Source organism: Neolamprologus brichardi, chromosome 1 (assembly GCF_056152115.1).
Source record: "Neolamprologus brichardi isolate AB-2024 chromosome 1, ASM5615211v1, whole genome shotgun sequence".
NCBI classification, from domain to species: domain Eukaryota; kingdom Metazoa; phylum Chordata; class Actinopteri; order Cichliformes; family Cichlidae; genus Neolamprologus; species Neolamprologus brichardi.
Genome location: NC_142104.1, coordinates 11,091,356 through 11,118,987, shown reverse-complemented (window position 1 = coordinate 11,118,987; position 27,632 = coordinate 11,091,356). Strand labels below are relative to the sequence as shown.

Sequence of the window (27,632 nt, the reverse complement as noted above, 5' to 3'; positions counted from 1 at the left end):
GAATTGCACACAAAAACGTATGTTAAGATTATACTGTAATTTTAAGGTTGCCATGGCCTGTTTAGCTGTTTATATCCATTTCAAGAGTGTCTCTCAATACAAAAAGCATTATAAAGACTCCTTGGTGCTGCAACTGCAGAGCAGAATAAAGAACGAAATGTCAGAGAAAGGATAAAATCTGGAAAGTCAATCTTGTCATTATGATGAAGCTGTGTAAGCCTCCCCAGGCTAGCCATGAGTGATGATGCTGTGGACCGCTGTCCACTGAGCCCTTCGCTCTGCTATATTTAAAGAATGACCATCTGAAAGCCACTTCGTACCAGGAACAAACACATGTATGAAAGAACTAATCGTACAAGAGCTGTTCACGTGTCGTGATTGCAAAAAAAGGTAACAAACGTGTCTAGCTTTTTGTGGCGAGTAAAGAAGGTGCAGTGCTCTTTGTTTCCATGGTCTCTCATTCTCTTTTTATTCTCATACCATCCCCACCATGCTTTTCCTCCCTCTAGGCAGGCTGATAAAGACAAATGCCATAGTCGGCTATCATTGCAACGCTGGGGCCCAAAGGGCTGCAGGATCATATTTTTCTTTTTCTCTTGTTTGATGATGTGATTTTGTTTTCTTCAGAAATAGATTTGTCTCTAATGGCTCTGTTTACCTATCCTCTCTTTCCCCCTTTTCCCTACTCCCTCTGTGCAAGGGTAAGGATGGAGTGCTCTGGGCTGCACTGTCACATTACCTGGAGCCTGCAGACAGAGGACAAACTTAACTGATACACTTGGCATTTTCTCAATGCTGTTAATGTGTAGCACTAATCAGAATACACACTTAAAATGTTGTCTGTTAGAAAAATCAATTATAAATTTCAAGCCAACTTTGTACTCAACACTGTTGGAAGTGTAATGTGTGCCTAACATTAAGCTGATTTGATTTGATAGAGACAGACAATGATAATAACAGACCTAAATGCCAAACTCTCATCAGGGTTCCTTGTCTGTATTTATTATCCTTCCACGTTTGCTGATGCCAACACAAAGTGTTGCGTTACCAGTAAACATGAAATGAATATTATGTGCACTGTGGGCACATATGAAATCATGTTATCTACAGAGTAGATTTTTTTGTTGCTGTCATATTGGCACATAAAGAACTGGAAGCACAGTAACGATCTAGATACTTTTAGCGTATTTAAACTTTGCAGCATTTATTAATTTGGTCTTGCGTAACAGTAATACATTTTATCCTGAAATAATATTTAGTCTTATAAAAATTACATTTAGCATACTTCATATATGAAAGGAGATCAACAGAAATCTCAATTTGAATTCTGAGGAATTTTCTTGCTTGTGGCATGTGATTCCAAACAAGCAGCCTCTGGTTACTCGTTTATTAGATATTTCTGTCTTTTGGCCACTAAGAAGGGACATAATCCACAGCTCATGTAAAGATCACATATTTTGTGTACATTACTGATAAACAGATTGTGAGGACATGGCAGTAGTAACCAGTGCAATATCATAGCTTACTGATTATGTTGTGACTTTACTCAAAGTATTGGTGTGACGCTATATATGAAAAATATAAGGCAGGTGCAGAAGCTATAAAGCGGTCATTTTCTCTTACGCTGCACATGGATATAACACACTATGTTGTTTCCTTGCAGATTTTTTATGAGCATAATTAAATTTCTCAAAAAAAAAGTGCCATATGGAAGGTTGCTACAATTATACCATCAATCAATTTTTGTAGCATTTTTATATGTTATAACAACCACACCTAACCCAGGGCTTATCCTGAAGTAATACTTATTATACAAGGGGGTGCATCACCGTAGGTGTTTTGTGGACTGTAGAAGACCACAGGAGCCTATAAAAATAGATATTTAATGGGGGCAGGTAAGAGAATGATAAAATACCACCTCCATATGGAGCCTCTAACATAGGGCGCAACGCCAGGGAGAAAAGAGGCTCCCTTAGTCTCTAGAAGACACTATAGAGGACTTGCAAGGGCCCAGCTTAGGTATTGTTTGGGCTTCAGTAAAAGATTTGCAGGCATTTTTACAAGCCTGAGTGTTTTCTCTCCAGCACCTCTGGAGGAATAAAGTGCTCCTAAGACTCCCTTGCCTGTCATCTTGGTTCTGCAACGTGAAGGCGGTCGAGATCAAAGCTGCTTTCTCTCCAACTGTCACCCCAGTTTTACCTTCCTAGAAGACACCTTGCCTCTTAAGCTGGGACCAAAGGAGAATAATGTCTCTTGACGGAAGGATGGCTTCAGGCTAAAAAGAGCCTCAAGGCTCATTGTAGACAAGCTGGACGGATGAGGAAGAGGAGAGGAAGAGTCAATTAGGTTTTTCTTTCATTGTCAGGATGAACAACTTGGCCTTTTCCTGGCTGGTTGTGAAGATGGAGGTAGAGAGAAAGGGCACCTGTTACAGAGGAGAATTGATCACAGAAGAGCAAGCTGGACTAGGGGCTAGCCCAAGGGTTGAGCAGCAGCAGAGCCCAGCCCTGCTAGAGGGCCTATACAGCCCTGGAGAACACAGAGGCACAGCTAAGCCCAGTACTAGAAACAGGCTTATATAGCTTTCTAACAATGAGTCATAAGGTAGAGATAAAGACATTTATTCTGACAATACAGTAAGAGCGGGAAGACAAAGTAAAGTGAATGAGATATAAAACTCAATGAGACAAAACAGGAGCTCAGAATTAAATCATATTCACTGTAAGCTAGTGAAGTGATTGATATATATACACACACTACCTCAGAAAGTGCAAATAGATGCACAGACATTGACGATTTCAACTTTTTTCATGCACTTTCTGCGTAACACAACCTGACCACGGAAGAAAAGATTGGCAGAAACAATAACAACTGTGCTAATGGAAAGATGGCCTCAGTGTCAGAGGACACGGATTAATCAGAATGAAAAACATGAGCATGAATATTAGGATTACATTGAACGAATGACTTTGAATTTGTTTCAGCTTCAGTTTCAATTATGAGCCTTTATTATCAACCTCGAAGGTGTCCATCAAAACCCCAGAACCCTCCCCATTCAGCCCCAGCTTGAAAGGCTTGTGACCGCACAGGCACACCAGCTGTTCTTGCAATATTTCTAGGAACACCTCTCCTCACCAAGAGAGGACAAGGAGCTGACTTGTAGAGGGAAAACTTGGCAAACTGAGATGGATGGCGACAGGTTTTTGTCCTGTCAGCATCTTCGCTTGGAGCCTTTGCTCTTTTTTGCATTTCAATAAATAGCTTTTCAGTGAGATGCTACCTCACTGTCATATTGGCATGCAGAGAGGCAATGTGCTCATCTCTAGGACGACCTAGCGCCCATTTACTTACACAATTTGTCTGACATTATTGCCCTTCCCCTGACGCTATGGGTTTGAGGCAAGCGGGAGTGTATGATGTGCAGACGTGCACATTAAAACAAAATAATGGCTCTGCATTTATAGGAATAAAGATTCTAACAGCCCTCTTTTTTTTCTCAGCGGGAGAACTATAAAAGCCATCTGGTGGTGGTGCAGAAAGTAGTGGAAAGTATGCAGGAGAGCAAGGTGGATGAGTTAGTGAGTCAGTGAAGGTTGAAGCGATGGGGGTAAGCGGGGGAGTGACCAAGTGACCTGAGTAGGTGAAAAAAACAATTGGATGAATTAGTTTTTGCTTCATAAGCAAGCAGAGACTGAGGCTGTGACTGCGTGAATGCTGGACTGGGCTTGAATCACAATGAACTCTGTGGTATTAGTCTACTCTCAACTCGTAAGCTATCTCTCAGACATGTCAGGCTGCTTCTGACCTTTCTCCAGTGGAAGGTTGGCTCAAAGTGTGGAGGTAGTCTGCCTATAATGCAGTGCTATGGATTTAGAATGATGAGATGGTGTGCTAAGGTTACCACCCTCATAAAATGAGTCAGACTTTAATCTGATTGATCCACAGGTGAATATTCCCTGCCACTCAACAGTCGCACAGCACAGAGAGGTTACAATGAGACATGGAGATGGAGTGTACTTGAGTTTCGTTTGGCAGGTCAAAGCCAGAGATGGATTTCGATGACCGCAGCTTTTGCATATGAAACAAAACAGTGTAGCAGTATGAATGAAAAACTAAATGAATAGTATGAATTCACCTTTTTCCCCCTCTCTTTGTGTTTATACACCACTCTGCATTTCCACAGTGTGTCTTTTGTCTCATCTCCCTCCCCTCGCCCCCTACTTGCCACAGCAGATGGCTGCCCCTCCCTCAGCCTGGTTCTGCCAGAGATTTCTTCCTGTTAAAAAGGAATTTTTCCTTCCTACTGTCACCAAGTGCTTGCTCATGGGGGGTTGTCTGATTGTTGGGGTTTTCTCTGTATTAATATAGGTAGGGTCTATACCTTACAATATAAGGTGCCTTGCAGCAACTTGTTGTGATTTGGTGCTATATAAATAAAACTGACTTTATACTGAGTATAAAAGATGGATATAGCAACTGTAACATGACCCATTGGTTTCTGAAGTCATGTTTTGAAGCGTCAAACAATTCTGTATCAAAATCTCGGTTGCAAAAGGGTGGAGCTGATAACGAGGAGGGGGCTCTGACTGAAAATCTGCATGCTGATTGGCTAATAGGTTTTGGCAGACAACTTATTAGCCAATGCGCATAAAACCATTCAATTTGAAGCATAGTGCGAGACAGATTTATTAAAAATGCTTAACGTTTTTATTTAATGTAACCACGAAAGATTGACTAACCCATAAACTCAGGACTAAAGGGTTTGCAGAATGCTGTTTTCTGAAAGACTTCCATAATGCCAGAAGTCTTTTTGCAACCATAGCTATCGCCATCTGGTGGCCTTCAGACAGAATGAAAATTGTTAGGCTGAACTAGCTTCATTTTTGTGACCCAGAAGCGATATCCATGTTTTATACTGTTGGTCTGTGGGTTGTATGGAAAACAAGGTTAGCCAAAGAATCAAAATGAACTTAGTCAGCATCTTGGCAACATTGTAATTGCTGTAGTAAACACTTAAGCTTGCGCAGGTGACTTAAGTCTTTAGTTAGATGGGCTAACTTTATACAGTTCTGTTTTTAAGTAAAAAAAACCAAAACAAACAACAAAACAAACAACTCTAAGCACAGAGCAACATGACATGCATTTAAAAAAAAATGGCAATAACATATAAACAAAAGGGGAAAAAGGTAGATTCATAACTGTTAGAATTTTTTTGAGTTTTACCACAGTACACATAGCCAAAAGTACAATGAATGTTACTGAACTGTCTGATGGGAAAAGCATAGGGAAACTAAGTCACAAGTATTTACAAAGAAATGATTTCAAGTCTTGCTCATATATGCCAGGGGCAAGGTTAGCGTGAATTTTCTCATCTTTACAGCTGAAGGTAATCCCATACCCAGTAGAGGGGCTAATTAACTGGATATACAGCTCAGAGCCAACTGCACGGCTGTCGTGTTAGTAATGCAGAGGGTACGTTACAGACAGAGAGGTGCGAGGATGTGTAATAGCTCTGTGCTGGCATATATAAACAATGGCCTGGGGTAGAGGTGCGCAGTATAACCAGAATAAACTTCATAACGGTAAAGACACTATCTGATGTGGATTTGGATACACTTATTTGTTCTGGTGCAGAATGGAATTTAAATGTCACATCAAAGAGCACAGTGAGCATCTTAAATGGCTTACTGGATGTTAACCAGTAAGCATAAACTTGCATTTTACAATAAAAAAAAAAAAAAAGAACATTTGGATGCAAAGAAAATGGTGGGTGAAGAAACAGATTCAGACGGCTTAATAGAGTGACGCAAACCATGAGGTAGCATGTCAGTAAGTGTGTGGGATGTTTGAGAATGTGACCCAGCTGTGACATGAACAACCCTTGCACTGGTGTAAAAAGAAAAAACACAAGGCATAAGACACTGCTGACCGAGTCCCTGTCCTAATGATAAGACAAGTCAGCCATGGAAGGACATGGTGAAAAAACAGGATTCATGGTACATGAAACACACTTGCAAGCCTTTTACCCAAAATGAAATCCCAAACCAGAGGTTCTGTGAAGCACACTGCATGGATATAAATACACGCACACACTCTACTGGCTACAGGATGCGATGAGCTCTTAATTTTAACCAGCATGGAGCTAACCTCCACAACTACTGTAAACTAGAACAACGTTTAATGTGATGATAAGTTAAACTTTAGTTAAAAAAAAATCTTTCCACCGGGACCATTTCGGATGAGGCTTCAGCAAAAAGTAGATGGATCAAGTGAAAAGTTAACCGCATCTCTCAGGTCCATGGCTAGATTTACCTAGTGTCCAGCTAACAGTTCTTAAGGGATTACCTCATTAATACTATTTTATGTCTATCAAACTGAGTTATCTTTGGCATTTTGGTAGAGTTGACTATGAAAATGGGAACAAATGTGTTTTTTCGACATGCTCCCAGTAACAAAGTTCCTAGAAATATAATTTAAAATAAGTTTGTTATCCGTTACGTGTAAACATAACAGCGTTAAGTTAGGTGCATTTTGTATGCTTGAACAATTACCCTATGGATCATTAAGTCCTTTAACAAACAAACAAACAAAAACAAATTCCTTTGAAAATGGTCAAGTTCAAGGACTGGACTAAAAATCAGTGAAAAAGCAGTCAATGCCCTTGAGAACAAGAAATGAGAGGGGGCTCAAGACTTTTGCACATTACGGCACTATAATAAAAATTGTAATATAGTGTGCAGCCTTAGCATAGCAGAGGAACAAAAGCGTGTGAACACTGTCTCACAAACGGCCTTCCCATGTGATCTCATACGGGCCAGGCTAACGCTCTTCTCAGCATTTCCTGTCTCCCCGTCTGCCCCGCTGGGGCCTCAATTAAAAACTCCTCTGATGTCTAGTAACTGACAGAGAGTCCATCACTTCCGCACATCCCTCTCCTCTGAGAGTGGCATTAAGATGTTGGAGGCAGAGTGGACTATTGATTTCTTTTCTTTTTTTCGGGGTGGGGGTGGGGGGCTTCATTTCTTCACAAGGCCATCTTCACGATTCAGTCCCTGAGTGTCAGTGCAATAATCAGGTTACAATGTTGTCTTGACTAAATTTTTAATTAGCTATAAAACAATCACTGTCTCTGAAAATGGTGAGAATGTGTAGGAGATAATCACTAGTGACAACTATCTGTACCAAAGCAGCGTATCTGGCTGGTTGATAATGGAATAGTACAAAAGCTATGTTACAAAAATACAAAAAAACAAGAGCAAATAGGTTTAAAACACTAAGAGAAACAAGAGCTGAATCTTGTTTCTTTGGTAGCAATATTATTTTTTTTAGCTATATGGTGGCAGCTCAACAAGCTGTAGCCACTTATATTATACAGTTAGGTCCATAAATCATTGGTCAGTGACAAGGTTTATTAAATTTTGCCTCTGTACACCCACAACAGTACATTTAAATCAAACAATCAAGATGTGTTTGAGGTGCAGGCATTGAGCTTTACTTCAAGGGATTTAACGAAAATTATTTGGGCAGTTCACTGGCATGTGAGACCAATTCCCTCCTTATTTCATGAGAAATCAAGCAAATAAAGGTTTTGAGGTTGAGTCCAAGTGCTGACTTTGCATTTGGCAGCTTTTCACTGGCTTTCTCAATATGAAGCACAAAGAGATGTTAATGCAAGTGAAGGATGTCATCATTAGCCTAAAAAATGAAAACAAATCTGAGAGAGAACAAAAACTGACTGGACGAATCATCACTTTGGTACATTCTTAAAAACAATGAATGCACCGGTCAGCTCACTGATACAAAAAGGCCACAAAAGACAACGATAGAGTATGACTGCTGATTCTTTCTTTCGTTTAGAAAAATCCATTCAAAACATCTAGCCAAGGCAAGAGCACTTTGTTATAGACCCTCTGCATTTCAATTCAAAAATACATACCTCCAACAAAGTAGGGTTATACCAAAACAACAGGAAGCAGAAAGTATGAAGGAGAAAAGGAACAGCCATGTTTAGTAGAACTATCATACATAGTGGAAGCAACTCTACGGCATGGGCACATGTCCACCAATGAAACCAAATCGGTAGCGTTTGATGATGATGTGAATGCTGATAGAAGTAAGAGGATAAACATTTTCTCTCTGCACAGTGTTTCACAGCACAAACAACCCAAAGCATACTGCAAAAATAACTCAAGAGTTTCTCAAAGCAAAGAAATGCCACATTCTTCATCAGCCAAGTCACCTGATCTCAACCCAACAAAGGGTACGCTTTAGTTACTGAAGATGAAGCCAGAGAGACTGGCACATGAAAGAATAAAGTTACGTTGAAACCAAGCACACCATTGTTATTCTTGTGACATTACCAATAAGTTTGATGTGTCACATGGCCCTCTTCCTATTGAAAAAACAAAAGTTGTATCCAAGATGGCCAACTTCTAAATGGCCACCATGGTCACACCCCTCTTGAGGAGTTTGCCCCCTCACATATACTAATGTGCCACAAACAGGACTTTAATATCACCAGCTATTCCCATTTTATTACGGTGTATCCATATAAATGGCCCATCCTGTACAATGGAGCCATGTTGATGTATTGCTTGCAGAATATGATTTTAGTGTTTTCTTACTGAAATGAGCACGGCCATCTCTAGTTGTTGCTACCTGTGCATAACGTTCAGTCTTAATGTTCCCACTCAAGTATAAGACACTTTTCCCATTCCGTGTGCACTGATGAAAACAGATACCTTTATAGAGGCTGTCTTTGGGACCAACATAGACCCTCTCTTTTTTTAATATAATAAACTTTGGATTTCTTTTTAAACAAACAAATGATTATAAGTATTTTGAAAAGTGATAAAAATCATCATGTTTTCTTTGTATGATTTTCAATTATATGAATAAGGAATTGAAAAAGTTAAAAAAAAAATATTACATTACATTTCTAGGGATATTTTATGCATATTTTATGTTTTGGAAATGGCGTTTTAGGACACATCAGAATGAGTGATTTTTTTATTTATTTATTTATTTATTTTTAAATCACCAGCTAAAATTTTAATGGCAGTTATGACATTAAGCTAAAACAGACCATAAAACCAAATCAAACATGCCTTGTTATCACATGGTACCTTTTCCCATAATTAAATTTAATCCACTATCACTATGAAAACATGTTTTACTGCAGCTTTAGACATACATAACTTACTGAAATGTTTTTCTCTGTATTTTCTCTGTATATACACTGAAAAAAAACACTTAAAGTGAAGATTAAGTGAACAGATGGAACCATAATAAGAACGTCTGTGTGCATAATACGTAACACATAGACAAAAATTAAATATTCCATTGCAAAATACTGAAATGTCAAAGTTCCATGGTGGATGAGCCATATTTCCAGATTCCTGATGCTCATTCCTGCGGCTCACTGCTCCGAGAACATGCTGCAGCCTGAAACCCTCTGCAGACACTCTGTAAAGTGCACACCTATTGCTGAAACAACTCCTGTGTTGCATCAGTATAGTGCAAAGTGGGAGAGAAATATAATTCAGTTTATGAACCTCAACATGCATGACACTTATTGAACCATCCATTCGAAGTGTTCATGCCAGAAACATACCCAGTAGCTGCACCAGTTTTGTAATAGTTTTTCACATTTGATTTTCACCTCTTTAGACTGTTAAGAAGCTGTAGAACACTACATCCTGTATCTAGTGTGCTTAAGTTCTAAAAACGAAAGAAAAAAATGCCATATCACTTGGAAAACTTTCACTCAGTCATCATTGATTCTGTCTAGCATCCTCTGGTTAGACTTTGAAAAAGTGAGGCAGAGATTTTAAAGTATCAATGTTTGTTTATGATGAAACAAAGCCATAGTTCAAACCATCAGGAACGGTTTCTGCTTACATGACAACATCTCTGAATAAAAAATGACAGGATGTAAGCTTAACCCTGTATCACAAAGCAACGTAAGCTCTATCCAAAACATTAAAGCACTGCCTGGACCTCTTCAAAGAGCACAACTTCTTAGTATGCTTCTCCCACTGCAGTATTACTAGGAGAATATATAATGATAGATTTTTTTAAAGACATGTCTCTGTATGTCTCTGCCTAGGGCTCTCATTATAAAACAGCATTTCTCATTTTCCTCTGCTGCAGTCTTTGGTGGTTACTGAAGAGACAGATGAATATTCTCAAAGCACTCGAGCTAGGCTGGACTTGGATGCTGATGCAGGTCAGCTTATTTGTGTTATTCATTTATGTCATGAAAACAACCAAAATTCCTTCAGTGATTAAACTACATTTTACCTAGTCTAGAAAAAATATAACAAATCTTGTTGCTTTTAGGCAAGTCAAAGATCAGATTTAGCTACTGAGTACTTATATATATATATATATATATATATATATATATATATATATATATATATATATATATATATATATATATATATATATATGAACCCACTGGTGCTATAAGGGATAGCACATTTTAAACGTTAACATATTTTTTTAAACCCATGTGTCCTCAAAGAAACAACAACATATTTATTTATTCAACATCCACTAGTTAAAGCAGACAGCAAAGAGGACACCTAGTCTTGGAGGGAGCATGTGGCCTATATGTAATACTATTACAGAGGGTTTGAATGCAGCCCAGGTCCTTTGCTGCGCATCTTCCCGTTGCTCAGTTGCTCATTCAGCCTCATAATAGATGCACCTATAAATTGAAAATTTCCTCTGTGGTTTTTGTCAAACTTGACCTCTGACCTTGATCTTGATGTTGACGTCACTGGGATTTAGACTTGTTTGAGATTATTACACATGCACCTATGACCTATGGCAATTTGTTTCATGAGTTATCACGTTCATAGGATTTTCAGAAAACCCGACCTTGGTCAAGGTCAGAGGTTCAAGGTCACTGAGATTGTCCAAGAGTTTTAGTAGCTTTCAAAATCCTGTGTCACTTTGTTGTCGAGTTATCGCATTCACAGTCTTGGGTGTTCATGACGCTCGCCTGCCATAGCAACAGGGTGATGATAATACCTCGCCAGCCGTTTTATGCAATAATTCAGCAATAAATAGCTTAAACAATAAATAATACAGCAGTGTGGGAGCTGGCAGGAAATGATTAAAAGAAAACAATTCAAATATTTTAGGCTGTTAAACAGTAAAACAGCTTCACCATGTCCATTAAGAGCTCTTCTAAATCAATATACTTCGTCTTAGAAAATCTAGCCATTTATTGAGTCTAAATCATAAAACAGTCCCTTCATTCACTTTTCATTGACTGTGTTTGAAGTTCTTGTAAAATACTTTGCAGCCAAAAGTCGGCACTGACATCGGTAAGAGTGTCATTATTGATGACTAAAATTACATTAAAATATAACATTTTGGCACACTTACATTCTTTCTTTACTGCAGTCATTTGACAAAAGCAAAAAGCTACTCCAGGCTTTGCTTTGACAGTTCTTTTAGAAGAGTCTCTAACAATGCCTTTAAGCTGTTCCAAAATCACTGTCAAGTTCAGCTTCTCATGGCTTATTGCTTAAATATACTTTGTCTCCTTCCAGCACTTTTAAAATACGGTATTTTGGACAGACTGAAAAAACGGCTCTGTAAATCTGTCTCTCTCAGTGGAATTTAGCTAATCACAGTCTCACAACTTGTGTGTAGCTAAGTTATTTAGCCTGAGAAAATGCTCAGCCTCTGGCTGAGAAACGAGTCAGGGACAATATGTTCATGCTAATGTCCCACAAGGGTGGCCTTTCCACAAAACGAATATATTATAACTAAACAATGCCTTCTTATGCACAAATGAGGACAATTATTCTCTCATTCACCTTAGAATATCTACACTGGGGGCACAGAACAACTGAAGTAAGTTCTGAAAAAGTCAGAGTCAAACCAGATTAAATCTGAAACTGACTGATCGTAATTAACATGTCAATGAATCCTTTTTTTTCTATCAACAGATAGAAAGGAAGACAAGGAAAAGCGCGACAATGATGAAAGAAAAAATGAAAATGAATAAACAGCAAGTTTTGCTCATTTTTTAAAAGTTAGAAAACAGAAAACATAAAAGTATGTTTAACTGTCCTTGAGCACTGTATTATCTCCTAAAGCTCATCCCAGCTCAGTTACTGGAATATGAGAACACTGGTCATTCCCAGGTGTGACTATGTGAACCAGGTCACTGCTATAAACAGCAGCTATGCTAAGCAAGCATTTTCTTAATAAATAAAAACAAACTCAGGTGGGGCATGACTTTGAGACAATGTTCTTTCTGTAGAACAATGAATGCCTTGAGAACCATAGGTGCAAGTTTTCAAACAGTCTGACAAGATGCACTTACACTAGGGCTTAATTATAATTACAGGTGAACCTTCATATATAATTTGCTCAGGGATGTGCAAAAACACTGAGAAAGGATTGAGTCACAACTACTATATGAGGCCAGTAATGTGTCAGTGCATCCAATGTATTCTGTATACCTGGTTTGATGGCACATGTACTACAGAATGGATGATGATTACTTCTACCAGAACTTAGTTTTTGATTGTATTCTTCTTTTTTCAGTTACAGAATACATCTTTATAGGTCAACGTCAAGATAATCTTTTTAACCCTCTTTAAGCAATTTGTTGAACAGCCAGCAGCAAATACAATAATCGTCAACCGTCTACACACAAACAATTTATGCAAAAAAAAAAAAAACCCAAAACAAAACAAAACAAAAAATGAATTTAAAAAAATTGCATCATGTTATTCAGAAGCACAATCGCAACAGGAACAAATTAGTTTCTTATCTATTAGTCGTGCTACTTGACAGATTACATCAGCAAACCAAATGGATGTAATCTGAACTCAGTGAACAAGGCTCCCACCATCACTGCACTTAAACGACAGAAAGACCTTGAAGCAAATGTTAAAATGAGTTTGTCCTTTGTTTCCCCCTTTTTTTAAAATCATATTTGAATCCATTACAAAGCACACCGCTGTCGTCTTTGAGGTTGTCTGTCCCTCGCTTTGAAGCACATGATAAATAACAAGGAAATACAGGGAAAACATTTTAAGACACTGTTGAAGAATCAATGGCAGGTTTACAATGTTTAGGATTACAACTTGAATCCTATTTTACTCTGTAACCTTGACAGCTTCTTTTCCTGCTTTGGAGTACCGGCACTAATTCTTCTCATGGTTCACAATACAAAACAGGACACACTTACTTTCATCTCTGGAAGTAAGTCATAGTTGGTGAAGCAGCACATATTTCATACCTATAAACACTTACATTATCTGGTCAACGGTGTCATCACTTTATGTCAAATAACTTTACACAGAATTGGCGGAATAAAGAATTCCAAGGACATCAGTCATCAGCATGCTTGTAATGTATTTTAGCAGGTATATAAACAACATCCTATAATATGAAATGTAATACCACTGATACAAAATCTCTGCACACCTGAATGTGATATAGGTGAGTTGATGAAAGAAAACTTCATAAAAACAATTGTCTCAGTTACTGCTGGTGTATATATTTACATATTTATTAAATTGTGTTTCCGTCCATTTGACCTTCATCAGATTTACGGGCATGGGCAAAATAATCAAACTTTATACACAATAGGCACAACTCAGTCGTTCCAACATATATGTTGCAAGGTCTGTATGTTTTATAAATATACAAAAAGGCTCAAAAATAATTGGAAAATCACATCATGCCCAGGTGTTTTTTTTTCAATCACAAATGATGCACATCTAAGATCTGCAGTTTATTTCATTTAAGTGTTGCAGCATTTGGTGACGGCCATGGGTTTCAGGCAGTCACTGACTGACAAACTTTTTATTTAGTGGTAAATCCTTGTATACAAAATTATGTTCATTTGTCAAAATTACTTTTGAGCTGAAATATATAAATATGAAATATATAAAAATTGTTATAATTAACAAACAGTTAATGCATTAGTATTCTTTGAACTGCTTGAAATAAAGTAGATGGCTGTAACTCTATCAAATCTTGAAATTTAAAATCTACAGTGGCCCTGGGAGGCCAAATTAACTGCAACTTAAGAAAGTGCCAGCAACGAGAAAAATACTGCAAAAAACACATAAAAAACAACATAAATAGATTAAAAAAAAGACACAAAAGACAATAATGATAATAATAATAATCATAATAATCACAAAACAAATTGGAAATGTTCCTAGGGACACAATAACGCGATGGACCGGTGTGAAAGACACCAAAACATGCGTGGATTTAACTTAGACACGTTTAAAAGAAGCAGAGGGTTCATCAGTGCTGATGCAAGTTAATATGTGTTTTGATCATATGATTTATACTATACTGTAGATACACATTTGAATTAGCTGTTTACTGTTAGCTTGTCACTTTCGCAGCTATTCTGCGATTTTATCGTGTCCCCAGAAGCACTTCCAATTTGTTTTGTAATTTTCTTTTTTTTTTTTTTAGCTTGTGCTGTGCATTTGTCTATTTCAGTTGTGTTTTATTCAACTTCCACTGTGTTTTTTGCAGCACTTTTTGCATTTTTGCACCGTCAAAAACCATGTTTTTGACATGTGGTGGTGGACAGAGAAAAGGAAAATTTAACTGTCCAAAAGCTTAAGCCTCTAACTGTATATGAGAAGTTGCCCACAGAGGTTGGATGGACTGGAACATGATTAATTGACTGTACCAGTAGTAAGCAAATTTATTTTATTTTTTTATAAAGATAGTACACTGAAAATGTATGCAGTGGTTATTTATTTTGTTTTTGTTTTTTTCATTTCACAAGCCAAATTAAATAAAATGAAAAACTTGAAAATTTGGTATTCCAAATTTTTACAGTAATGTATATTACTATTGTTATGATACAGATAGCTTAGATGTATTACATTAATCTTGCCTAGACACCACTCTCATATCTGAACTGTAAAATAAAAATCAGATATGGCAGCAGTTTTGGCCATTCTGCTTGTCTTTGTACAAAGCCTTACCCTAGCTCTGTCCAATCAGAAAATCACCTTTAAAGTTAAATAACTATCAAACGATATTTTAGTTGTAAGTGGATTTTTCTACCTTTGGACATGGCTTGGAAGTTCCTGGTTCCACAACACACTCGTAGTACAGTGAACGATCCAAACCCTGTTTGGTTTCACTTAACCCCTCTAGCAGCCACATTTGGAAAATAACCCAACAAATAGCATCACTCTTATTCCGGGAGAGTCACTGACTGAAAGTGTTGAGACAGATACATTATAGATATGACAGACTCTTGTGGTGTGGGTCACTGAGCTGTCTGTGCCACTGACAAAGAGTTGCACTTACTGCGGCATCACACATGAGAAGGCCAAGTGATGAAATTAAACACAGTTGACAATATTAATAAGGTAAGTGGAGCGAGTTTGCTTCCTTGTGGACAGTTTGTCTGTAATGAGCTGCAAGTTGTCAGGCGATAGGGAGACAGGCATGGCTACAAACTCCAAGCCAGCAGGAAGATATTAATGCAACGTGAAAGGGATGTAAGTCATGCTGAACTACTGTCCATTCAAACTGGTATCATAAGGAGCACGGCCACAGCATGGCTTAATCACAGTTATTACTGTGATATTTGACACTAGGGGTTGAAATAAAGGGCTCTGTAATAGGTGCGTTTCTTTTCATGCAGTGAGTCAGCGGGTGCTTACGTAGTTTCAAGTCGAGCTGTCAGTACAAAGAGAGGTGAGCGAGTCCAGCATATGCTTGCTCAAAACCACTCTCCTTTGGGACACAGCCACACTCAGTCCATTCTTAACTTCCATTTCACACTTGGCAATCAATTACTGCTCTCTAGAGCTATTGAAGAAAAGAGTCACCTATCCCGAGAATAAGCTAAATCTCTCAACGACTCCTAATTGAAAACACATTATAGCGCTAGACAATGGTTTTTGTGTGTTGCCAGGCACTAATTTGGACTGCTTGCATGCACAGAACAAAGCAATTTACTGAGGTTGCAAACATCCTTTGCAGGACAATAATTCATAGTGTTATCAGGTGCAGAGTTTAAACATCAAATAAATGGGCTGAATAATTAAATAACCAAACTTTGAAGGTGTGCCCAGTCATTCGTTGGTGGTTATTCTCCCAGCAACTCTAAAAAGCTGAAACTAATATGATTTCATATCGTGAAGCCAAGACAGATGCCAGACCTCCCGAAACCAATCCCTCTTACAGGATTTACAGGGAGCCGTGTGAAATGTACACTGCAGGGCCCGACTGGTCCCAATGATAGTCCATGCTATGAGTCCGAATCAAAATGAAATCGATCAATAACAAAAGAGGACTTTTGTGTGTTTACTACCATCATAAATACAGTGTCCTGAAAAGAAAAGCGAGGGTAGACATAGAGAGACAGGTTTCCACCAGCCTGGGAACAGACATAAAGATGTCAACCTCTACTTTGTGGGAAGGCAGCAGAGGCTAACTTCATACTGTGTTGGTACAATGCCAAAGCTGGACCCCGTTTTGGTTAAATACAGAAGACCAAAATAAAAACTGAGAGGTGTAGTCTTGCAGAAACTAGACGCATTCATTCACTAATGTAGTCTGTGTGTAAATGCACATAGACAGAAACTGTTCTTAGAAGATAAAATACTGAACATAAAAAAGAGGAAAAATTCCCTATGTAGTAAGAAATGCTCTAGCCAGGGTCCTAAGCTTTTTGGACAGTTTACAATTTTCAGAATTTTGCCTTTCTATATCACCACTAAAAGTGAAGTAATATACATAATGAATTGCTGGTCTATTAGCTTAGTAGCATTTAACCAAAGAAGCAAAAATGCTTCAGCTTCTATCAACAGTTAACACCGCGGAGCCCTTTACAATTGCAGACATACAAAGCCAAGTCTACCTTTACCATGTTTGATAGGTGATTTGATATGTTCTGAATTATGAATGCTTCCTTCCCATCCCCATAATATTCTCATGTGATCACAGTGGTACAAGTTCAACTTGGCTTCATTTGTCTAAAGAATCCTTTTGGATGTTTGCTAGCAAAGTCTACTTCCTGTTCTTGAGTGCTACCACTGACAGGTAAACCCTCATTACATTCATGAATGCACTGTTTGTGGACTTGACAATGGTACATGCCTAAACAAGTGTCCTTACTTGTCTGTAAAGGGGTATTTCTTGATCAAATAGAAAAGAGTATTTCATCTTTTTTTTAGGACTGTGCCAAATTGTTTATTTGGCCTCTCCTAAAGTTTTTGCCATCTCTCTAAATTGGTCTGTTTTCTTTTCGCCATAATGACAGCTTTTTTTGTAGCACCTCTCTGGTCAACATACTGAGAGTTTCTAGAAAGCCCTATCAAAGGTAAATTGAACAATTGGAATTAATTTTACATCAGTTTATTTCCTTAATTTGTCATTAAATAACAAAAAGCCAGGTCACACATGGCCACGGTACTGCATATCAGTCAAGTTTCCAATTATTTTTCAGCCTATGAAAAATGTAAAAAATGGGTAACTGTAATATCACCTCGACTGCTTTATTTCAAATCAGTTGTGGTGATGACCAGAGTCACAATTACAACAAATATGTTATTGCCCAAAAGCTCAGAAACTTGACTGTAGGTCAGTGTTGCTTTTAATTGCAGCAAAGAAAAACATTCTGACAACCTGACAATGCCAAAAGCTTTGCAAAACCACACAGATCAGCAACTGCCCACAACGGAATATAACCCAACAATCCCTCAGAGCTGCTAACAGTACTGGGACCATGACAAATAACATTGCCTGGGCTATAATACAGGGATAAAATTTCCTATACTGAAGGCCCAGAAGAGGACGTCTTAGAGCACTGACAGCAGCAAGTGGCCTGGAGTTAATAATCCTGATAGGAATTAATGTGCTTACAATGGTGCATTGCTGCCTACCTGAATTTATTTTAGATTGCCTACATTACTTCATCTGTCTATTGGGTTGTTTTCCCTAGCTGGGCTGCAGATAACACAGAGCATACATTCAGCAAGAGGAAGAAGGCCTGTTTGTGCACTAGACACTAATTAATACAGTCGAGAAACTTGCTTGCTTGCTGCTCTGCTGACAACAGATTCATTTATACTGTTTTTTTTCTGTTTCTCTGACGGCTCTGTTAATTGCATTTAAATTAGACTTTGTTCAACAGAGAACCAGGGCCAACACGGTGGTTTGTTGTGGAATCTAGAAGCAAAACCTTGATTTGGGGCGAAATATTCCCCCAACGTTGACGGACAGAGCTTTTGATAAGAGATCCTACTGAAGTAAGATGCAAACATGCTTGTAAAATATGTCACGAATAATTGCAATTACTACATTTCACCACAACAGCTACTCTAATGAGAGAAACTTTAAAGCAGCCGATACCGCATCTTTCTGTTTAGCCCTTTGGCAACTCGAGTACAGCAATGCTTTTACTTCAATTTAAGATACATTAATGTTTCAAACTGCTGAACAATTTTTTCTTCAGGGATTCCAGGAGAAAAAAAATAACGTATATGACAACATTCTGAGAAAACAGTCATTGAAAGTCTTAGAAACAGCAGAGAGCTGGGTGTTTTATGGGTTGAATGAGTCTGGCAGGTGGCTATTTAGATGGCAATATGATGTCACGATTAAGCTTTGAAAACATAATGACACAGACTGAAAAAAAATGTAAGAAGCAAGCTGGCACACATCTAATGATGTAAAATAATACTTCTAAGTGGAATGAATATAGAATATTTTCACAAACCCCACTTACCATTAGCACCTGTGTTAGAATCCGTCTGCCTGACAAAGGTCAATGTTTGTATAGCAATTAAAAATACTTTTTAACCTTGATTTACCCAGCGAAGGTTGAATATGAATGCATTTGTTTCACAATTATACAGTAACAAACAAACAATCTCCTTGGGGATACACCGCAGGCAAAAGTTTGTGGTGTACCTTTAGAATGGGCTGCTCAGAAAAGACTCTCAGAAAGAAACTGTTAAGGTATAAAACATTAATGTTCACCATCAGGCATGTATTTGTATAAGAGTCTTTCATAAAGCCAAATGAGTTGAGAAATCCTTTAGATATTATGAGCTGAAAGGGATTTAAGGACGGTTAGTATTAGTTAGAGTTGGGTTCAAGCATGGTAAAAAATGTCATGTATTGCTTATGAGCAAGAAGATTGGTGATTGTTGCAAAGCAAGCAAAACACACACAAACAAAGCCAATCCAAACCATTTGTGCCATCAGCACATTGTCTCACACCAAGAAGATTCTGGGTTTCCACCCCTGTCAGGGCAGAGAAGTTAAAATGTTCACTGTGCTTGTGTGGGTTTTCTCTTGAGCTCCGAAGGAACCACAGAGGAATCGAGTTTCTCCCACCATCAAAGACACACTAGGTCTTTCGTCAAAGTGATCAAGTACCACCAAGCTGCTCCTAATATTAAGGATTATTTAAATACCAATAAAGAATTACCCTACACGGATCAGTATAAAATAACTTAAGAAACTGTAAATTGCCCTTTTACCTAGCTTCCTTAGCTAGGGTCTACAAAGCACTACACAGTGCCTTTGAGCACTTGACAAAGGATATTCTAGAAAAGGGTTTTTCTTTAATACTTTTGCTCCACAGCAAAACTTTTGATTTTTTTAGGGTCACACCAACATTTTCACAATAATGTAGTAGGGTGCTGGTTTTGAGGCAATTTTAGTTGAGCCGGTGAAGCTGCCTAATGATCATGGAAGTCTTAACATAAGGTGGTAATCACCTTAGAGGCTGCTCCATTCCTCTTTACACAAATAAGGGTACTTACTGAATTAAATCTGAAAAAGACCCAATCATGGCTAAAATATTAAGAGTTGGAAAATGTAAAAAAAAAAGAAAAGAAAAGAAAAGAAAAAAAAATGATGAGGTTAAAAATAGTCATTTTCCCAATGTTTGTTCAGGCAGTGTACAAAACAACAGTGCTAACCTTTAACTAACTCTGCTACCCAATGAAACCTCGAAAAATGTGTAAAGATAGTAAAATCCAGCAGGAAATTTTCTGTGCTGGGTGGGATCGCCTCACATTCCATCTGCAAGTCTATCTCCAGTGTGTCAGGTCATAAATGCCACAGCTCTGGGCTCAGCAAACATTGTTGTTTCCATCTTACTTTCTGTCATCTACTTCATACCCCTCCTAACTCTGCCTCCTTTGCTCCCTCTATCTCCCTACATCATCTCTCTATCTCCTTCCTTTCCTCACTCGATCTCCATCGGCACACTTTTCACTGTAAATGCTGTGCCAGCAGAGCAATGCCGGCGAAATGGTGCCTTTCACATTGAGAGAGCAAGCAGACGGAGTGGGGGTGGTGCTGGAGGGGGTGTTCAGTGACAGTCCTGAAACCCAGCCATCAGACAACACACTGCAGCAATCACACAGCTCCAGAAGATGGGATACACTGCTAAAGCTCTACATTCAGAAAAGGATCTGGAAATCAGAAAAAAATGATAAGAGACAAACTGCTGATCCCCAAAACATAATTGTTTTTGACAAGAACAAAGTGGTCAGAATAGGTTGCGAGTGTGAGACAGTGAACGGCATCAAGAAAAGAGAAGGGGGAAGGGAGGGAGGTTCGTGCCCAGGCACACTGTCCAGGCAAACAAATAGGCAACGGTTCATTTGAGGACAGAGGCTGCGCCTTTCCATCATTCAACTGTTCATTAATACCAACTATTCCTGTGGGTCTCCCCACACCTAATCTGTGCTTCACTCTGCAAATTTATCAATATCCCAGCAACACAAAAAACATTCTCTACTCCAGGACCTCGGCTTAAAAGCTGTCCAACACTCTGCAGGGCATTGCTAAAACAGTCTCAGAGATGTCTGATGATATCTGCATATGCCGTGTGAATGTTTTGTTGGAAGTTAAGATGTTTATGGTGCAGAAGTTTAAATAGTACTAACAGGAAAAGAGGTATGAGTATGTGTTAAGGAACACTTTACACAGACTCTCAACATGTAGCTCATGCCAGACTACATAGTGCTTGGCTCAGTTTGGGTAAAGGGTTCATTTTCTCAAAATTAACCTTGTCAAACTTGTGTTCTGCCTGGGGGAGATTTGTATTACTATTGTAATTTTTCAATCAAAGACTGGGGAGAGTGTGAAATTTGAACATGCTTGTTCACACTTTACCTCTTCTCATCTCTCTCTCACGCTCTCTCTTTACTCTCTTATTTCTTACTCTCTTTTTTTTCCACATTCATAGTCCATTTAGAATTTTAAGCAGATTTCACCCATTCTTATAATAGGATTCATCCCTGCCTGAGTGTGGTGTGCTGTTCCTAAGTGTATACAGCAAGTGCGTTCGCAATATCAACTCAAGCTCGGCACACTCCGCTACTCCAGCAGAAGAGTTCTGCTAGGTCAGAATTAATTACACAAACTGTTAAGTACACACCAGCTGTTGTAAACAAATGCAAATACATTTTCATTTCAAACAAGCCCTCTTGTATCGTGACACACAAAATACTATAAATCTTCTGTGTGTTTACTTACAACTTGGGCCATCATCAAGCTGTGCTGCCGCTCCTACTGAGAAATTACTCTTATTCATGTGCACCCAGTTGCTGAAAATTGCAATCACCACTGCTTTAATTAAGGGTTCCCCTAGTTTATTTGTGGATTTGCTTCTTTTGTTGTCTCCCTTTGTTACAACAAGTTTCAACGGGGTCTTTAGCCAGACACGTTTTTGGACTATTTTGGTTTTTGTTGTCTTCTTTGATTGGGTTTCTTGACACAGGTTTTCTTTGATGTTTAGTTTGGGGAAAAAACCAAAACCGTAGAATGATATATAAGAATAGCTTTACCATCAGGGAACAAATCTGTAACGTTTAAATGTCTGGTATTCCCATGTACAGGCTGCATTACTAATAAAAGCTATGCAAATAAATAAGAAAAATATTGTTGTAGTATTGACTTGCCTCTCCTAGAAAAAAAAAAGACCAACTGCATGACCTTTTAAATCACTAGCCCAGAAGGCTTCATCAACATTTTTAAAAATGGGAGTTTTGTTTGTAGAGAGGAAACAGAAGAGTGAAAGAAAATAACACTATTATATCTATATCAGCAAAACCAGAAATAGTCCATCAATCCAGCAAATGGAGAAGGGTAATAGCCACCACAGACTATTTTAACAATTACTTTACTTCCCTTCAGTCGTATTTCATTCACACCGTGTTTTTAATACCTTTCTACTCCCCCAATGGTACTTCTGACTGGTTATCTGTGCTGTTTTAAAAGAGGCCAACCAAATTGTTAGAAAGGCCACCTTCCCTCAGCCATCCAGTCCTGCCAATCGGCCATCCTGTTTCCAGACAGCACAGTCATTTCCCAGCCCAGTGGAGCAGCACTCCCTGACCTCTGCCTCGACCTCCGCCTCAACAACCCAAGCTCCAGCACCAGCTTCAGCCCAGAGAGCAGGCTCAGGCCACCTCTACTTATTTATGAGCCATTTCACACAGTGCTGCTCCCATTAGAGACCCAGCCTTGGCCCACCTTACACGGTACTCTCCTTGCACTTAACACACAGAATACACCAGCAGCGCAGGGGGGGACATGGATGGTAGGTGGTGGTGGGTGGGTGTAGGAGACTATTAGACCTGTCATACAGGTACTGTCACACATATTGCTAAAGATTACATAAAACAATGAAAGAGAGGACAGCACATCATCCTGATCCCTGGTTAGCAAATGCTTCCTGCAGACAGCTGCTGGGAGGCCAATTGCTTCTTACTGCACATTCTTTCATTATCTGCTGAATAGCTATTTGACTATGCTTAGGGAAATAATAACTCACTGATCTAATTTAACAATGCACAAGAACTGATAGGTTATGCTTATTGGACCATAATTGGACATTTCATTATTTCTCATTCATTTCTTTATATCATTACTGTGACTTAGAAAGGGAGAAAAAAGTTAAGCATCCACAGCAGAAAATTCAACTCATTGATTGATTAACAAGACTTTAATAAGAAATGCTACATATTTATGAATGAACAAAACAAATGCAGTGTAAGCTGGTTACGTTAAAAAACGTTGGAAACTAATGAGAATTTGCTTGTTCGCTCCCCACATGAATGAGAAAACTTTTATAAATCCCACCTGTGACTGTAACGGAGATGTAGCCCTCCTCTCCAAGTATTGGGTTGATCAGTCGGCAGCTGTAGGTACTGTTGGGCTCCAGCACCACTGTTAATACACTGGTCACGGTAAACAGCCCTTCTTCATTGGCCACAACTGAAGTGGTGATATTCTCTGTCAGGTTGCGCCCGCCCGCGTCCTGCCATATGACATCGCCCTCAGGATAACCACCATAGGAAACACAAGTCAGGGCAACCTCATCACCTGGCCGCAGGTTGGATTGAGGCTCTAAAGTCACCACGGGCTTGGAATAGGGTGCTGGGGGAAAAAAAAGTGCACACAAAGAAAGATAAGAGATGGGTTAGGACTGAAGGAGGGAGTGAAGAAAAAAAGAGGACTAGGATGAGTAAAGACAGGTGAGAATAGGGATAAGAGAGCAGCAGAGCCATACTGAATTCACTAGTTTTAGATTCTCTGCAGTGAGTGTCACCCTGGGAACTGTTTGACATGATTCCCATTAAATTCTTAATTATATTTAGGGAGCTTAGCATAACACAGTGCTTAAGATCCCACAGACAGCATCTGCGGCACATCCTGATGCTGCATCTCTACACTCTAACGCCACTCTCTCTGGAGACCCAAAGCACTGAGCCACTCCCAGAAAGAAAAATATAGTGCAAGCGAGTGAGGAGGAGGCCTGGGAGAAAACTGCCATGCTGAGAGATTTGGGACGACTCAGCCTATGGCACAGAAAAGAGTGTAGAGGGGTGGAGGTGAGGGGTGAGTCGTCAGCCTCGGCTAGAATCACGCTTTTCCAATCCCTTGAGCTGAAGCATAAGTACAGAGGTGGCGAAGAAAGAGGCTGCTGTATTCCCAGAACCAATCATTGCACAACAAACAATGGGGTGGAGCTGAGGGCGAGATGAAATAAGTTTGTGCTGCTTTTTGAAAAGTGGACTCTCAATACAAAGACGGATATAGTGTGGCACACACTAACTTCCTCAGCTGTCCATTTGACTGACAGATTTCCGTTGAGAGTTCCATTCATTTTCTTTCAGCGCAGCTGAAGGAAATCTGCAGTGTTACTTTAAATGCTGGCTAAAAATAGAATACCTATCATTCTAATGCATAAAATGAAACCAATTTGTCACCGTTGGAGGCAGTGCTGTCCCTTTCCCCGGCAGAGGGGGAAAACAGAAAATACATATGAAACATATTCATTAGCACTGCCTGATGCATAAAGCAGAAACAAACTCACAACAGATACAGAAATGTGAAAAGGGATGAAAGGCACAAAGTACCACTATAAATAAAAAGAAGGATCCCTGCTGTCAAAGTGGGATGTGTAGTTACCCAGAAGAGAAGATGTTAGCGATAGCTGATTGACCATAACAACGGCTAATAATCAATGTCATCAGATAATGATGACAGAATCAATGTTTGACCAAAATCAATGCTTAACAGCCCAGAGGAAACTGTTTACATCTTGAGAAAGAAATTTATCCCAAAGAAGTTAATTGTACGAAAGTTAAATTGATTATATTTAACTGGTGCATATATGCTCATTATGTAGTTGTTGTTAGCGATACTAGATCAAGTTGAATTCATTAAAATGTGCAACTCTATTTCTTTAGCCTAATTCAAGAATCAGAATGAGAATACTTCATTAATCCCTACAGAAATTATGATTCCATTACACCACGAATGTAGAATATAGCATTTATCGATCTTGAAAAACACTTTTCACATTTTGTGCATTTTAATGTGTCACAGACATCACAGCTTGACTTACCAGCCACCTGCAGCAGCAAAGCAGCGCTGCCAAAGTCCTGCAACTTCACAAAGCAGGTATAGCTGCCTTCATCAGCCACCACCACCCTGCTTAGTAGGAGTGAAGCATTGCCCAGGCCCAGCTGGTTGGGAAACAGTCTGGTACGGTTGGCGAATCTCTCTGCCTGGTCTGCCAGCTGGTCGTGTCCCTCCAAGTACCTATGCACACTGCGTTGTGTGTCTGTCAACTGCCAGAAGACACTCAGATCGGACAGGTTGAAGGGGTTGGTGTGGTTAAAGGAGCAGTTGAGTACCACATCACTGGAGTGCAACGCCACAACTGGCTGCTCTGGGACATTCAGTTCCAACACAGCTATAAGAAAGAACAAGCATTACATGAGTATAAATCAAAAGAAAACACTGGGAAAAAAATACCTGTATTGTAAAGAAATGTTGTATTCTGTCAGCAACAGAAAAAAATGAATTTATTAAATATACTTTTGGACATTTTTCCAGCAGACATCTGTAGTCAGAAGCCTTTACTATGCCAATCATGCATGCCAAGCATCATGTCTTTGTTCCTTGGCTGGCCTAAAATAAACAATAAATAGTATTATTAAAGACTATTTGGCTCATGTGTAGTATAAACATAAAGTATTCACTGAATCACAGTATTAATTCAGTGTTCAAATGTGAAAGACTGACACCTACTCAAATGTGAATGTCTTTGAAAATGAAATCAATGCTGCATTTTGAAATGTATGCTGTGACTGAAACATCCACTTTGGGCAGCACAGTAGCATAGAAAAGGCGAGACGAGATGAAGGCGAGAGGGGGATGAAGAGTGGAGATCTGGAGGTAAGCATTAGGACTTTGTTTGTGTTCCTATAGGCCTTGCCTCCTGGCGATGGCTCAGTGTGCTGAAACTCAGCAACGGAAGCAACAACATCTGTATAGCTTTAGGTTAATCGTTAGTTAAATCTAAAAAGACTTTGGCGGTGATAGCGGTGGAACATAAATGCAGAAAAAACTATTGAACGTGTGTTTTCGGAGACTAAAAAGTGACTGTGCTTCGTACTCGGAGGCTGTGCATCTGTATGTATGCATTTTGTCTGTCTAGACTAGGCCAAGCGCAAAGACACAGCATAATCATTGTGGATTAGTAGCCATTGCAGGCAGTCTAAAGTACATCCATGGTATTCTCAAGAGTCAGCATTCTCCATTGATCCCTGTCTGCTGTTATACAACTCTGAGACACTCATCAGCATCACAGGAGAGAAAAAAGCCAGTCGGCCCCTGGAGCAATACACTCTATGCTCAGGCTCTCTAATTGTTATAATCACAGCGTCATTTTAGCCTCAGCACCCCTTTTTGAGCTCTGTCTATCTCACAGCCAATGTCAATGTTGAATCACTTTGCTATGAAGGATATTTGACTGCTGCAGAGGTGCAGTAATTACTTTGCCTATTAACAACAAACAAGTCTTTCATCTAAGAGGGTTCATATATGGATGGATATTGCTAAGTCAAGGCAGACCTATTTTCAATCACATTCAGCCAATCCCAGCAAGGTGGCCTCCACATTACACCCCCCCCAATACCCTGCTCCTCTGCAGGAACAGTGCCACCTACTGGATTACCTCTCAACTGCAGATGAGGACAGGAAAAAAGCGTCGATTTATGCTAGTAGAATCTCTTGTATGCAGAATACAACTGCATATAAATGGCTAAAACTGAAAACACAATGCAGTTTTCTGTGTTTTTACCTAAGTAAAAAAGTTACAGTGAAGGACACGCTGCATAAAGCAAGAACAGTAACATAAAAGCAAAAGCACAAAACTGTTTCTCTTACAGAAGACCATCATATCTGTGTCACAGGTTAATGAGTTGGTATTACCTCAGAGTGTCTGCACCAACAAAGTGCCAGTCACAGCAATTCTCTTATCCTCAAGGTGAAAATGGCAGGAGGCTTTTTTTCTGTGATTACAAAAGCTCTACTGTTGTTGTGAGTGTTTTCTATCTCCCTATACTGTGCACACATTCACTCAGCAGGGCTACACAATACAGAAGAGGTATCACACCAAAGCATGGCAGAAGCAGGCGGCATTCTGTCGCCACCAATGAGGATAACTGAGCAAATTTCTAGAGTTTGTATCGGCACTGTCTTAGAAGACAGTCCAACCTTTGTGGCAATGAACAGGTTGATGGTATTTTTTGTATAAGTAGAGGGTCAGTGACGGCCTCTACGAGACATGCATGTTGAAGGAGGAGGAGAGAGAGCAATTAAATCACTCCCCGAGCAGCCTGGGATGACTCACACCACTGAGTTCGTACACGAAGGGGGAAGGGAAAAGGGGAATAAGAAAGAGAGGCTGGTGTTGAGCTCACACTTAAAGATAATATCTGGAAACAAGCCAAGGAAGAGGCTGTGGTGGAGCCTCACACACTAATCCCTCAACCCGGACCAGAGCCATGTCAGAGAAGAGAGAGAGATAGAAACTCCCCTCTCTCATTCTACATCTCCACCTCTTCCCACCTCTTTCATTCACTGCTTCTTTAAGCAGTGACCTACCACTCACTCCAAGGCCCTGTGAGGACACAGCTCTACACAGGGACCTTGTGTAGAGACACCGACTTGGGTTTGGAATGAGAACACAAGGGGGGAATTTTGCATTGCATCAAGGGGAGGGGATTGGACAGGAGAGGAGGGCAAGCCAGGCCGGCTGACGTCATGGAAAACGCACATCT

The 27,632-nt window shown here is 39.4% G+C and overlaps 1 protein-coding gene across 2 annotated transcripts in view; it reads right to left on the bottom strand.

Annotated features, from left to right (window-relative positions):
• Nucleotides 1-27,632, bottom strand: part of cd276 (CD276 molecule) — a 64,791-nt gene that overhangs the window by 23,701 nt on the left and 13,458 nt on the right. For both annotated transcript variants that reach the window (XM_006779816.2, XM_006779817.2), the window contains exons 3-4: nucleotides 24,908-25,258; nucleotides 23,137-23,433 (exon numbers count right to left, since the gene is read on the bottom strand). In XM_006779816.2, the coding sequence (XP_006779879.1) occupies nucleotides 23,137-23,433; nucleotides 24,908-25,258 (648 nt within the window). The remainder of the gene's footprint in view (nucleotides 1-23,136; nucleotides 23,434-24,907; nucleotides 25,259-27,632) is intronic.